Source organism: Pseudophryne corroboree, chromosome 1, assembly GCF_028390025.1.
Source record: "Pseudophryne corroboree isolate aPseCor3 chromosome 1, aPseCor3.hap2, whole genome shotgun sequence".
Classification (NCBI taxonomy): Eukaryota; Metazoa; Chordata; class Amphibia; order Anura; family Myobatrachidae; genus Pseudophryne; species Pseudophryne corroboree.
Genome location: NC_086444.1, coordinates 1,061,501,856 through 1,061,517,005, shown reverse-complemented (window position 1 = coordinate 1,061,517,005; position 15,150 = coordinate 1,061,501,856). Strand labels below are relative to the sequence as shown.

The 15,150-nt window shown below is 40.6% G+C and overlaps 1 protein-coding gene across 2 annotated transcripts in view; it reads left to right on the top strand.

Moving 5' to 3' along the window:
- Nucleotides 1-15,150, top strand: part of PDGFRA (platelet derived growth factor receptor alpha) — a 36,306-nt gene that overhangs the window by 12,780 nt on the left and 8,376 nt on the right. For both annotated transcript variants that reach the window (XM_063920920.1, XM_063920919.1), the window contains exons 2-15: nucleotides 146-209; nucleotides 542-862; nucleotides 1,480-1,746; nucleotides 2,269-2,399; nucleotides 5,071-5,242; nucleotides 5,852-6,041; nucleotides 7,319-7,434; nucleotides 7,636-7,762; nucleotides 7,853-8,046; nucleotides 10,422-10,516; nucleotides 10,600-10,732; nucleotides 12,947-13,051; nucleotides 13,141-13,251; nucleotides 14,417-14,570. In XM_063920920.1, coding sequence (XP_063776990.1) covers nucleotides 158-209; nucleotides 542-862; nucleotides 1,480-1,746; nucleotides 2,269-2,399; nucleotides 5,071-5,242; nucleotides 5,852-6,041; nucleotides 7,319-7,434; nucleotides 7,636-7,762; nucleotides 7,853-8,046; nucleotides 10,422-10,516; nucleotides 10,600-10,732; nucleotides 12,947-13,051; nucleotides 13,141-13,251; nucleotides 14,417-14,570 — 2,168 coding nt within the window. In that variant the 5' untranslated portion in view covers nucleotides 146-157. The remainder of the gene's footprint in view (nucleotides 1-145; nucleotides 210-541; nucleotides 863-1,479; nucleotides 1,747-2,268; nucleotides 2,400-5,070; nucleotides 5,243-5,851; nucleotides 6,042-7,318; nucleotides 7,435-7,635; nucleotides 7,763-7,852; nucleotides 8,047-10,421; nucleotides 10,517-10,599; nucleotides 10,733-12,946; nucleotides 13,052-13,140; nucleotides 13,252-14,416; nucleotides 14,571-15,150) is intronic.

Here is a 15,150-nt window from a genome sequence, read left to right as displayed (position 1 = left end):
TATGTTACCTCTGATACATCTGTTGGATATCATCTTATGATCTAAGTGTTGCGGATTTGTATTTGAAGAAATTAGTTTTGAATTTGCATAGCTTTCATCTCAATTCCTGTATTTATTATCATTATGTTCTCTTGTTTTATTGCAGTTTCCAGGAATAATGGCACATGTCTCAAGGACATCCCTAATTTTGGGATGTATCCTAATAATTGGTAAGAGTACAGGACTTGTATGTGGTATCCAATGTTTAAATGTTGAGCTATATAATTTATATACTCAGATAAATGTGACAATGACAGGCAATAAAGGAATGTATAAAAATGTGTGTGTGTGTTATTGTGTTAGCGTGTGTCTATAATCATTTGTTTTGAGAAGAGAGAGCAAAAGTCAAATCCACCCTCTGCTGTATGTGTTGCATTGGCAATCTGACAAACATCACGATTATGTCATGATGTAATTCATGCCATACATTGCATGTAACCTGAACTATAATGAGATAACAAAACTGATGGATTGGTTTGTAACTTTGTGTATTATTTTGCAGGCCCGGGGCTAATTCATGGTGAGCTTCCTTTACCAGTAATTTCCCCAGAAATGGAGGAAATGGTGGTACGATTGAATGACCACTTTTCCATAAGGTGCATGGGTGAAAGTGAGCTTAACTGGCATTACCCCACTTACGAAAGTGAAGAGGATGGTGTTGACCATGTTGGCATTCACAGTGAAGAAAATAATAGCGGCTTCTTTGTGTCGGTGTTAGAAGTGAGGAACGCTTCTGTCCAACATACGGGAACCTACACCTGCTATTACAATCACACTCAAGCTGAAGAGATCGAAGGCACAGACATCTATATTTATGTTCCAGGTTTGTCCCTTTCCAGTGGTGGAGAACAAGATTGGTTCTAACTAGCTCATCAGTATGTAATCTATTAGCTGTTGCTTGCCTGACTTTTATTTCATTATTTATTATCTTTGTGTCCATCACCCCCACCCCTCTCTAGTTATCTCCATCTCTTTCCTTTCCCACCCCTGTTTTCTTCCTCCTTCCCACCGTAACCACTTTCTCCCCACAGTTCCTCTTCTCTCCCTCACTGTGTCTCTCAATGGGGAAGATTTATCAAAACGAGATAAAAGTGAAGAGAGATAAAGTGACATCCAGTAAGCTGCTGTCCTTTTTCCTGCACAGCCTGTAAAATGAAAGAAGCTGATTGACTGTTACTTTATCTCTCTCTACTTTATCTCTTTCCAAGGTTTGCTAAATCTCCCCCTATGTCACCGACCCCTTGTGTATCACTGACACAGATTTGAGGGATCAGAGGTCAGACTAATTGTCATTACATTCCGACATTATGACATCATTTTTATCAGCAGTCAGTTTTATTATATTTAATAATTCTTTGTTTTGCCAAGTTGTTAATATGAGCCCAAAGAAGAAGTTAAGATGTATTTGTGTTTTTAAGTTTAGTTTCCTATTTCCTTTAGATACTGCAGTGCCCTTTGTCCCTTCGTTTATGCTTGACCATTTCATTGTGGTGGAAGAAGATGAATCTGCCATCGTTCCATGCCGTACCACGGATCCCACCAGCCAAGTGACTTTGAGGAACAAAGAGCAGAACCGGACAGTCAATGCTTTCTATGACAGCAAGCAAGGCTTTGTTGCAAACTTGCAATCAGGTTCCTACATCTGTGAAACAATGGTCAATGGTGTGCTCTTCAAGACAGCTGATTTCATCCTACAAACATGGAAAGGTACATTTAACGTTTCTGGATGATTCACTAGTGCTTGAAGATCACATGAAGTACAGTCACATAAGGGTGAGGGCTGGATTGAGGAATATGATTAATGTTGTTGGATTTGCCAGGATAATGCAGCAGAATGTTGTAGGGGATGTGCAACAACAAAAATGTTTTTCTTAAATATCAATCAACATTTTTAAACATAACTTTTAACTAAGTTTTGTGCTATGTTTAGCATAAAAATTATTTCTCATAACAAGGGGTTATATTAATATTATGTTAATGCCATGAATTCATTATAGAGGCCTCGGTGATAAAATATGCCTAAACCTAAAGCTATTTCACTTATGTTTAAATGCTAAGTTCCATCACTATGTAATATAAAAAAATGTGTGAGATGAATTTGTTGAAGAATGTTCACCACCCAACTCTTTGCTAATCTCTTGCAATGTGGATTTTCTAAAGCCTAAAGATGTTCTATTTATTTGATTCTCCAAATTTTTTATCAAATAGTGCTTCTTTCTTTCCTTGCAGCGAGTAATGACATCAACGTGGAGATGGAGGCTCCAAAAACGGTTTTCAGATCAGGAGAAACCATCACTATTTCCTGTGTTGTCCTAGAGAACGAGGTGGTTGATTTGCGGTGGTCTTATCCTGGAGAACAGGTACATCATTGCCAAAGTATAGCTTAGTAGAAGTAAATTAAAAGGTTTGTTATGACTACCCATAACACTTAAAAGCCCTACACACTGGTAGATAACACTGCACAATATGAACGTTCTCGTTAATTAATGAACGAGAACTCGTTCATATCGTGCAGTGTGTAGGCACCAACGATGAATAATGCGTGGCCCCCCGCTCGTTCATCATTGGTACCCCGTCACTTATGCATGCTGGCCAATATGGACAATCTCGTCCATATTAGCATGCATTGCTATGGCGCCGGTCACCTCCCCCCTGCCGCCGGGTCACCCATTGGCCGTATCCGCCGTCGGGCAGCTCGGCGCCAGATTGCCGAGTCTGTAGGGGGCATTAGACTTTGAATAGATCTTTTGGGCATTTTCATAGATTGATCTTTGGTTATCAACCTTATTTCACACACTTAAAAATCACTCTTGTACTATCTTATAATGCCGCTATTATTCTGCAATACCAAATATCACACTGGGACAGAAAATGAAATAACCGCATAATAAAGAAATCTTTAAAAAAAAATCAATAAAAATAATTTCAAAATAAAGAATAATTCAATCTGACCAGTAGTTAATTGTAACTTAATTATTTATTTGTTACAGATTTGCAAATTAAGTCAATGGGGTAAATTTACTAAGATGGGAGGTTTTTTTTAGAACTGGTTATGTTGCTCATAGCAACCCATCAGATTCTACTTTACATTTATCTAGCTGATTCTAGAAGAAAATAGCTAGAATCTAATTGGTTGCTATGGAAAACATCACCAGTTCTAAAAAAACTCCCACCTTAGTAAATTTACCCCTAAGAGTATATGATAGGCAGGCAACTATATATTCTTCTTTTCTGTTTTCTTGCCCACTCTGAATTTTGTTATAATAATAATAATAATAATAATAATAATAATAATAATAATAATAATAATAATAATTTGGTTTTAATAGTTATGAGAGTTTTGCTTTCTAAAAAGATATATTATAGGTTTGCTATGTGTTTTGGTGCATCTAAATGTATTGATTTAAATTATCATGTCTGCTAGTAGCAAAATGTTGCATGTTGTACTCTGCTTTGTAAATAATTGTACAATGCACACGTTAATATTAACTTAAAAGGAACGCTTTAGCATAATAAGTGAATCCAAGATTTGGTTGCAGATTTGCAAATAATACGTATTTTTTGCTAAATTTGGAATTTCCTACTAACTGTAAATCCTCACAAGTGTAAATTACTGAGAAAAAAAAATTAGCCCTATATCACAATACAATAATTTATCTTTAGTTAACAGTACTTATCTCTTGTCACTTGTTCCTATTCCCACTCCTCTCCCCTAACCCAAGTAGCAGACGTGTGTCCCTTGGGAGGGACGTCTCTATCTTGTACATGTGGGTAGTAAGTTATAATGGTAGGGGGTTGTTCAAATGTGGACAACATATTAAATTATTAATATATTAAGAAAATAATATTCCCCACATACATTTTTTGTTGTTGTCATTGTTTGCCTCCTTATTAAATACATAAGGATTGCTCTGTTTATCAGTGAGGCCAAGAGAGAGGGTGGGGTGGGGTGGGTACTAATTACCCAGACCCATGCTTATTGGAGGGGCTTGTCTGGGGCCCAGATCATCTGCTAAGGAGAACAAATGCCCCCCTGTGCAACCGCTGAGGCTGCTGCCGCCCCCTGTGTCCAGTTATTAGGGGCATGGTCACACCTCCCCAGATTTGACCACACCCCCTTCACTACCTGGGCTCGTGTCAATTCTCGGCGGCCCTGCTCATTGATGGATGTATTCAATTGATGTCGGATCCTTTCCAATGGAAAAGATCCGACATTTCATTATTCATGAGGTGCCAAATCATATCTGATTTGGCTGTTCCCGACAATGCCAATCAGACTTTTTTTAAAGTCTAATTGACATTGTCGGAAATGGGGCTAAAACCTGTCGGATTTGGCTGCGCTTCTGACAAAACACGTGGATCCGAGGCTATTGGCAGGGGGATTGAATAGGTCGTAACAGTTTCCGACCTAAAAAAGTCAGAAACTGCCGTCTTTCTGACAAGACGGCAGTTCCAACTACAGTTGAATACCCCCCATAAATGTATTGTGAGTCTCACCTTCTGATTGCCCAGATAGATGTTAGTCTTGTGGCAGTTTTTCCCAGGTGTTTTTACCAAACTGCCAGTCTGCCAGGCATAACTGATGGTTTGAGGATGGCTGTGTAAACTGCTGAATAATAAACCCAGACTAATAAATGTATGATTAAATTAATAATAAATGGAGGTCAGAACCGCCAACAATGTGTATGAGTTTCAAAACCCGGGTAAAACTATTTAGTAAATGTATTCCTCATTATCCAATTGCTCCTTTCTCGTCAATGATTGCTATAGCAAACCATAAGATCTGCAGGGAAATCTTACATAGTACCTGTCTCTGCAGCGTCCTGACAACCCAGTGACAATAGGGTGCAGGACTTCCAATAGTCAGTTCTAGTTGACAGAATATTCTGCACAAAAGTTCGGTATTTAGAAATATTTAGATTGAATGTATCTGTATGAAATAGTTATTAAAAATACACATTCATTGAAGGGTTATTCAGATGGAAAAAAAAACATATTTAATATCTTGAAAAATATTTATTGCACTTGCAGAGAAGAAGCGGTATTAGAAAAGTTGAAGAAACCAAGAAGCCTCAACAGAGGTTAGAATATACACTGACCATACCAAATGTCACAGTGCTGGATTCCGGGGAATACGAGTGTGCCGTTTTCCAGGCTATAGGGGATAACGAAGAAGTAAAGAAGATAAACATAACTGTCCATGGTAAGTATGAGGTCATGACACCTATAGACAGATGCAGGGCTTAAAGAATGTATATATATTACATAACTGACGAGGAACTGTCAAAACCTAAAAGTAAGTTATGCTGTAGGTACTGTTACATTAATTATCTCGTAGATGTCTTTTGATGATGACAGGAATAGAATCAATCATATCAGTAGTGGGGGGGTTTCCAGAAACAGAAATGTGTTCAGCTCTGTACACAGCTGAATAGCTGTATATATGCATATAGTGATGTTTTGGGCTATTGTTAGGTGTTGGGAGCGGCCACACTTACTGAAGCTTATATTGCAGGTCTACTGCAGCACATCAGTAATGATACTTAGGCAGCATGTCATGGATCTCAGCCTCTGGTATATAAGTCACTGTAAAAACTATCTGACACCTAACTATGAAGACTCAATAAGTATGAGCGAAGTGGAGCTTGCAGTATGGGCAGGTGTAGGTATTTGTGGGATATGGGTAGATATATAAAGAAGGTTTTGAAAATAGAAAAATTAGTTATCGAAATTAGTATGTAATTTTATATATTGTGTCATTTTAAGTCATTTAACAGTTTTCATAAATATATAATTTTTTTTAACTGTCCAGATAAAGGGTTTATAAATCTCAACACCAACATCGGATTGTTGGAATTTGCAAAAATCCATGAAGTGAAAAGTTTCTCAGTGGATGTACATGCTTATCCGGCACCAAAAGTGGTCTGGCTGAAAGACAACGTAACACTGAATGACAGCCTGACGGAAATCACCACCAGCACTGTCCGGACTCAGGAAGCTAAGTGAGTTCCACTTTGATAGTAGTATTGCAACAAGGTAGTGACTGAGCTAGTGTCTCAAACACAAAAAACTACCTATAAGTAGTATTGCATTGAAGGGGATCAGAATTTCTATATGAAACATGAAACCGATGACAAGTATCAGGTTCATGGAGTATTGTTACAACGCAGTTTTGGGCACGCCAATATATAATGTAAACACTATGGGGTATATTCACGAAGCAGTGAAAAAGAGTGGAGAAACAGAACTTTGGAGAAGTTGGCCATGGCAACCACCCAGCATCTCCCTTGCATTTTATAGAATGTACTAGATTAAGGCTTCCTTCAAAGCTGATTGGTTGCCATGGGCAACTTCTCCACTGGTCCATTTCTCCACTATTTTCACTGCTTCATGAAAAGACCCCTATGTACTGGGTGGTCTTCAGTATGCCGACTGACGGGATCCCGGCGCACAGTATACCGGCGCCGGGATCCCGACAGCCGGCATACCGACACTTATTCTCCCTCGTGGGGGTCCATGACCCCCTGGAGGGAGAAAATAGCGTGGCGCGCGTAGCGTGGCGAGCGCAGCAAGCCCGCAAGGGGCTCATTTGCGCTTGCCGCACTGTCGGTAAGCCGGCGGTCGGGCTCCCTGCGCCGGTATGCTGGTCGCCGGGAGCCCGACCGCCGGCATACCATAGTGAACCATGGCCCTCATTCCGAGTTGTTCGCTCGCAAGCTGCTTTTAGCAGCTTTGCACACGCTAAGCCGCCGCCTACTGGGAGTGAATCTTAGCTTATCAAAATTGCGAACGAAAGATTAGCAAAATTGCGAATAGACACTTCTTAGCAGTTTCTGAGTAGCTCGAGACTTACTCGGCAACTGCGATCAGTTCAGTCAGTTTCGTTCCTGGTTTGACGTCACAAACACACCCAGCGTTCGCCCAGACACTCCTCCGTTTCTCCAGCCACTCCCGCGTTTTTCCCAGAAACGGTAGCGTTTTTTCGCACACACCCATAAAACGGCCAGTTTCCGCCCAGAAACACCCACTTACTGTCAATCACATTACGATCACCAGAACGAAGAAAAAACCTCGTAATGCCGTGAGTAAAATACCTAACTGCATAGCAAATTTACTTGGCGCAGTCGCACTGCGGACATTGCGCATGCGCATTAGCGACTAATCGCTCCATTGCGACAAAAAAATAACTAGCGAACAACTCGGAATGACCCCCCATATGTACTGTACGCATGAAATCGGCTCCATTCCAACCATACTATGCACATCATGTTTCTAACAGGTACATAAGCACACTGAAACTTATTCGTGCCAAGGAGGAAGATAACGGGATATACACACTTGTCGTTCAAAATGATGCTGAAATCAGAAATTACTCATTTGAGTTGCAAATTAAAGGTAAATAGAAAGCTGTATTACTTTTATTTCTAAGTTTCATTTTAGATATGCAAAGTTCTTTACTTTTTTTGGCTACTATATTTCAAAGTTATGTAATTGGCTTTTAATAGTTAAAAATGAAAATATCTATTTTTTTGTTTTAATAATGTTTTATGTTATTTCATTTGTACAAGTAAATTTCTTTTTCAAAATTGTGTATAGTTCCTGCTTTGATATTACATTTGGTGGATGATCACCATGATTCTTCTGGCCAGCAAACGGTAGAATGCCTAGCTAAAGGGATGCCTGTACCCAGTTTGGAATGGTTGGTTTGCAAGGATATAAAAAGGTAAACATTCAACTTTGACGTAATACACCATTTGTTTGGAACGCCAGAAAGCTGTCTTAGTTCTTGATAATTAATGTGCTTTCTTTTCAGGTGCAATAATGACACATTCTGGTCCGTTTTGATAACCAATGGTTCAGAAATCATTGAAGAGACTCATCCAGACAATGAGAACCGAGTGGAGAGTCAGGTGACCTTCAAGAAAGTGGAGGAGACAATAGCAATCCGCTGCATAGCCAGGAATGACCTTGGGGTTGCTGAAAGGGAGCTGAAATTGGTCGCACCTAGTATGTAACTTAGTATATTTATTTCATAAAGGCCTTGCTTGTGTACTAATGCAACTAACTTTCCAGACTAGTGGCTATTGTTCGCAGGCATCTCATTGTCACAGTGGAGGGGGCTGGGGGGGGGGGGGGGGGGGTGTCTCCAGATTTATTAAGCCCTGGAGAGTGATAAATTGCACAGTGATAAAGTACCAACCAATCAGCTCTTAACTGTAATTTTTCAAACACAGCCTGTAACATGGCAGTTAGGACCTGGTTGGTTGGTACTTTATCACCGTGCAATTTATCACAGCTTGATAAATCTCGGATTATGTTTGAAATTTAACAGTTAGGAGTTAATGTTCTCAGGTATCGTATTGCTCACGAGTATTTTCAGTGAGTGTATAATCCTGATGCACTAAGTAACAGAATAAGAGGAGCAATTTATGTACAATGGGGCAGTTTCTGAGTCAGGTGCAAGTGCAAATGCGTATATCTGCGAACTGCGCATGCGTCATAGAAAGCAATCACAGGCTGTGCACGCGCCAGATTATGCATACACACATAGATAAAGACTACGAGTGAGGACAGCCCAATCCATCCATCGGCGGATCATTTTATCCATGAGATGTGCGTTTCCGGATGGCAATTAAGTGGCAGATCCGTATCATGGGAGTGTCGTGGGCATGTAGCCTGGCTCTCATGCTTGTTTAAAATGTGCGAACGGAGCTGGGATGCCTGTTACTGACAGCATAGAGTTGGTGTAAGTCCCAGTACTAATGATGAACCAGGTGGCCCGGCTTTCCGCAGGTAGACAGAAGGCTACTCGGCATGCAGGGGCGGCGGATTCCCAACATTAGCATAAGGTAGTTAGCAAGCTACCACTGCTGAATGGAAAGTGCCCACAAATACAGTACCTCCTACTCAGAATGAGATTCAGTATGTCACCATCTACTCCCAAAAGAATGGATGAAATTGATTATATGGAGTAAGTTTCCAGGAGCAATATATTGTAGTTTTATTAAGCTGGGTACGTACTTATACAGTTTTTGGGCCATTTACCCAAAATCGTCTGATCAGCCCGATAATTGTATAGGTGTGTATGCAGGAGTGTTAGCCGATAAATGGCTTCAAATGCTCCTGCTCCTGTTGTATCTTATGTGCTGCTTAAAATTTCGAGTGGTTCTCCAGAAATCCGAATCTACTCAAATTTTGTGGATCCAAACCAAACCAAAACCTTGTCCGGATCTCCCGAGGAGATCCAATCTGAACAGATTACTGGTTCAGTTCTTCACGCAGTTCGGAAATCAGATTTTAAATCTGAGTTTCCGGTTTTGGATTGACATGATTTTAGTTATTATTATATTTTTTTTATTGATTTTTATCAATGATTATAATTTTTATTAATTGATTTTTAACAGAACCAAATAACCAAATTCGCCCTAAAACACTTGAGGGTGGTTTAGACAAAAACACAAAACTAAAACCAAAATATGATGATGAATTAAAACCAAAACACGGGGGTGCGTGCACAACTCTATTAAACTTTAAGATGCCCGACCTCGCAATCTATTGAAGAACGTACACATTGAGTTTGAAACAGCTGTGCACACTGTTCTGATTATTGCAGTGAGGATCGGGGCATTTACCTGATCTGCACAGTAGGGCTGTACGTTTTTTTTAAAGCAGCAATAAATTACAAGGCAAAACCAACCTGGTTTTGCCTTGTAAATGTTTGCTGCTTTAAAAAAATCTCGGAGCTCCGTCCGTCTCGCGCTGCATTACATCCGGACCCATATCTGAATTAGGCCCTGTGTGTACCAGGCTTTAAAAATGTGGCTTGTGTGGCTTCAAATTCTGCAAAGATAACTGCTATAATATACGGGATCCGGTCTTTAGGTCGACTGCACTTAGATCGACCACTATTGGTCGACATGGTCTATAGGTTGACATGGAAAAAGGTCGACATGAGTCTTTCACTTTTTTAACTTTTTCATACTTTACGATCCACATGGACTATGATTGGGAATAGTAACCTTGCCCAAAGCACGGCGAGCAAAGCGAGCCATGCGAGAAGACGTGGTGCACTAATTGGGGGTCCCGATCACTTTCCGAAGAAAACGACATCAAAAAGTTTTAAAAAGCTCATGTCAACCTTTTTCCATGTCAACCTTGTTCATGTTGATCTAATGACCATGTCGACCTATTTCAGGTGTCGACCTAGTCACTGTTGACCAATAGTGGTCGACCTAGTTACGGTCGACCCTATGATCCACACCCTAATATACCTTCTGTTGCAGATTGTGCTGTTTTTGCCGGTTACAAGAATATTACTGTTTTGTCATAATTGTTTTTTTTTAATTTTTATTGAAGTTTAATCATTTATTTGTCCTCCAAAGCTCTGCGCTCGGAACTAACAGTGGCCGCTGCAGTGCTGGTTCTGCTGGTGATAGTCATCATATCCCTTATTGTTCTCGTCATCATATGGAAACAGGTAGGAAATTATCTTCACAACACCAGTCTTATGCTCAGAATGTCCTATTTACACACATTACATTAGCTCTCTTTCCTTCCCAGAAACCAAGATATGAAATAAGATGGCGGGTCATAGAGTCAATAAGTCCTGATGGCCATGAGTATATCTATGTAGACCCAATGCAACTGCCCTACGATTCACGATGGGAATTTCAAAGAGATGGGCTTGTCCTTGGTAAGGGAGACAGTTACATTACTATACACCACAGACCAGACATTTCTTGCTTACTGTTAGGGTCCTTTGTTCATGGAGGTTTAAAAACTAAAATAGCAGTTATTAACAGAATAGATAAAACATTGGGGCAGATGTATTAACCTGGAAAAGGCATAAGGAAGTAATAAACCAGTGATATGTGCAAGGTGATAAAGGCACCAGCCAATCAGCTCCAATATGTAAATTAACAGTTAGGAGTTTATTGGCGGTACCTTTATCACCTTGCACATATCACTGGTTTATCACTTCCTTATGCCTTCTCCAGGTTAATACATCTGCCCCATTATACTTTATCTTCACATTTAACTGAGCAGTGTTTTTCTCATAGGTTTGCTCTAGCTTTTGGGGAGATGTACAAAGCAGTGATAAGAGTGGAGAAATCAGCCAGTTTAGAAGTTGCCCATGGCAACCAATCAGCTGCTCTGTATAATTTTATAGTAATCAAATTTTAAATGCTACTTCAAAGCTAATTGGTTGCCATGGGCAACTTCTCCACTAGCTCACTTTTCTACTCTTTTCACGCTTAGTAGTACATCTCCCCCATAGAGTAATGTGTACATAATAAGCATAGAGTACTGTGTACTTAATAAGTATAGAGTACTGTGTACTTAAAAAGCATAGCGTACTGTGTACATAATAAGCATAGCATACTGTGTATATAATAAGCATAGCGTACTGTGTACTTAATAAGCATAGCGTACTGTGTACATAATAAGCATGGCGTACTGTGTACATAATAAACATGGCGTACTGTGTACATAATAAGCATAGAGTACTGTGTACTTAATAAGCATAGAGTACTGTGGGGGTCATTTCGAGTTGATAGCTCGCTAGCTATTTTTTGCAGCGCAGCGATCAGATAGTCGTCGACTATGGGGGAGTATATTTTCGCTTTGCAAGGGTGCATGTGCAGCCGAGTGGTACAAAAACAGTTATTGCAGTTTCTGAGTAGGTCTGAACTTACTCAGCCGCTGCGATTACTTCAGCCTGTCCGGTCCCAGAATTGATGTCAGACACCCGCCCTGCAAACGCTTGGACACGCCTGTTTTTCCAACCACTCCTTGAAACCGGTCATTTGACACCCACAAACGCCTTCTTCCTGTCAATCTTCATTAAATCCATCGCCCAGTACCGATCCGCTTTGTACCCGTACGACGCACCTGCGCATTGCGGTGCATACGCATGCGCAGTTATGCCGAGTTTGGACCTGATTGCAGCGCTGCAAAAAATAGCTAGCGTGTGATTAGGTCGGAATGACCCCCTGTGTACTTAATAAGCATAGTGTACTGTGTACACAATAAGCATAAAGTACTGTGTACATAATAAGCATAGAATACTGTGTACTTCCACGACACCCATAGAGTGGGAATAGAACCCGTGGCGACCGCACTCGCCCCTCCCCGCCGGGATCCCGGCGTCGGTATGCTGCCGGGATCGCGGCGTCGGTAAGCTGACCGGCGGTCAGGAGACCGCCGGTCAGCCGTACTACACCCGCACATACAGTAAGCATAGTGTATTGTGCACATAATAAGTATAGTGTAGTGTGCACATAATAAGCATAAAGTACTGTGTACATAATAAGCATAGAGTACTGTGTAGTTAATAATTGTAGTGTACTGTGCACATAATAAGTATAGTGTAGTGTGCACATAATAAGCATAAAGTACTGTGTACTTAATAATTGTAGTGCACTGTGCACAAAATAAGCATAGTGTACTGTGCACATAATAAGCATAGTGTACTACGGGGGAGAGGTATGAAGCAGTGTAAAGAGTGGAGACGTGGAGAAATAAAGCAAGTAACTGGGTGAAACCATGCTGCACTGCAGGTGGGACAGATATAACATATGCAGAGAGAGTTAGATTTGGGTGAAGAGTGTTCAGACTGAAATGTAAATTGCAGTGTTAAAATAAAGCTAACATTTGCGGGCTACATGCAAAAGCAGAAAGTATTTATCCTGCACAGAAAACATATAAATGTATTTCCTCCCCTTGCATGGCAACATGGATTGTTCCAGACACAAAGTTACTTTATTTTTATGTTTTTTGCCTTACATACAGGCCTGTTGTGTGGTATGTAATGCTTTTCTTATGCTATGGGAATGTTGGAATATTTAGCTTTACTTGATGAGCTTTAACAGAACAGGCATTAAACATTGTATACTGTAACGCTCAGGTCGAATCCTTGGATCTGGTGCCTTTGGGAAAGTAGTGGAAGGCACTGCGTATGGGCTAAGTCGCTCCCAGTCTGTGACGAAAGTAGCTGTGAAAATGCTTAAACGTAAGTATCTCACAGTAGCATGCTTGCCTGCCTCACATGTGATCTCAGTGGAGCAAGTCTGAATATACTAATTTTTATTCCTCTCATAGCCACAGCTAGATCCAGTGAGAAGCAGGCTCTGATGTCTGAACTGAAGATAATGACACATCTCGGAGCTCATCTAAACATAGTGAACTTACTGGGAGCATGTACCAAATCAGGTATGTCATCCGTGTTCTGCTTAGGCCAGCTGCCCCAACCTAGAGCCTACCTCCAACACTGACCATCTCCCTGGAGGCACAGGAAAGCTTATTCTGTAGATCTCACTGCTTCACCCGATTAGATGGTTCCGTGGGCCACAGGAGAATGAAGGCTGACACAATAAATACAGGTCTAATTACAGGACTCTGTGGGTAGGGAGAAAACATGTGATACAACCCTTTAATTGAGGATCTGTCATTTGAGATATGGGGGGAAATGTAATAGGGTGTGAGATCAGAAAGTGAGAGATTTTGGTAAAATTCTTTTATTTATTTTTAAAGTGGCAATCATTTACATGACAAAATCAACCTGGTTTTGCTATGTAAATGATTGCCACTTTAAAAAAAGGGAACATTTTACCAAAATCTCTCACTTTCTGATTCTCACACCCTATTACATTTCCCCCATAGGAGGAGATGCATCAAGCCCTGTAAAGAGTGGAGAATTTGCCCATCCGCTTCTGCCCAGCATTTACTAAGTACATTCTTTAAAATGATAGGCAAAAGCAGATTGATTGCAACTTTTCCATTTGTCTACTTCTTCACTCTATAGATGGCTTAATACATACGGTCTGTATAACACATTGCCATGTGCACTATGTAGGACATTTTATGAACTAAAGAAGCCATATACTGAACAATAATTGTTCTTATCAGTCTATTAAATAACTGTTCTGGGCGATTATGATTTAGTGTATGGTCATGAATAGCAATCATTCACAGTCTGAACATGGCTGAAACACGGACTGGAACGTTTGGTTATCAAACATGACCAGTACTCTTGTCTATTGTTCAGCTGACTTCATGCTGTTAAATACAGGTGCCTTGCAGTATACGGAGGCCCAGCCATAATCCTGCTGTCACTCTGCCCGTTGTGCGTTCCGCCCGATTGTCTGCACGATCATCCAACCTGTGGCCGGCTTTTCTCCTACAATAAACCTAGGACACCTGGCGTTTGCATATAATGCTGAATGTGAATGGCCGCTTAATGACTGACATTTCCACGTTGATGTGAACATTGTAAAATCGAAATGTGCTTGAGGCTGCTTGGGTTGATAATACGTGGTCTATCCATATCCAGACTTATAATACTATCTCAGCATGTACATTGCCTGTTATCTTCCAGGACCCATTTACATTATTACGGAATACTGCATTTATGGGGACCTGGTGAATTATCTGCACAAGAACCGGGATAACTTTCAGAGTCGCCATCCAGAGAAGCAAAAGAAAGATCTTGATATTTTTGGTCTTAACCCAACTGATGATAGCACCAGAAGGTATGAGATCACCCACATGCTCTTGATCTTGGTCATTGGCTGTTTTTGAGTTACCTAGGGGTACATGTATTATTTGTCTTTATGGGGGAGAAGTGGTATCAGTGCACGCTATGTGCTAATACCACTTCTCCCCCATGTACTACAGCGGCGGTGTGTGCAAGGTGACAGGGGCGCTATGTGCCCTTGTCATTATCGGCGCTGCTGTTAGACAGCACATTGATATGCAGGGGCAATTTATGAACAGTTAGTGGTACTGACCATTCCAACACCTGCAGCTATCGGTGACCTTTGTTTTACGTACTTCCATGAAGTTTTAAGTTAGCCACACATTATCAGTGTCACCAAACCATAAGATCTGCGTCTCTCCAATCTTGCTATGCACATGGTAGATTAGATTGCAAAGATCTTGTTGTCCAATCAGTATAAAGTGGCCGGCTGATGATTATCCATATTTTTATCTGGCTAAAACCTGATTTATTAGATTTTGATTGGTCATATAGTATAGCTATGCCAGGCAGGCTAAATGCAAAATATGGATATGTCCATGTGTGGTCACTTTAGTACCTGTTTTTCTATAAGT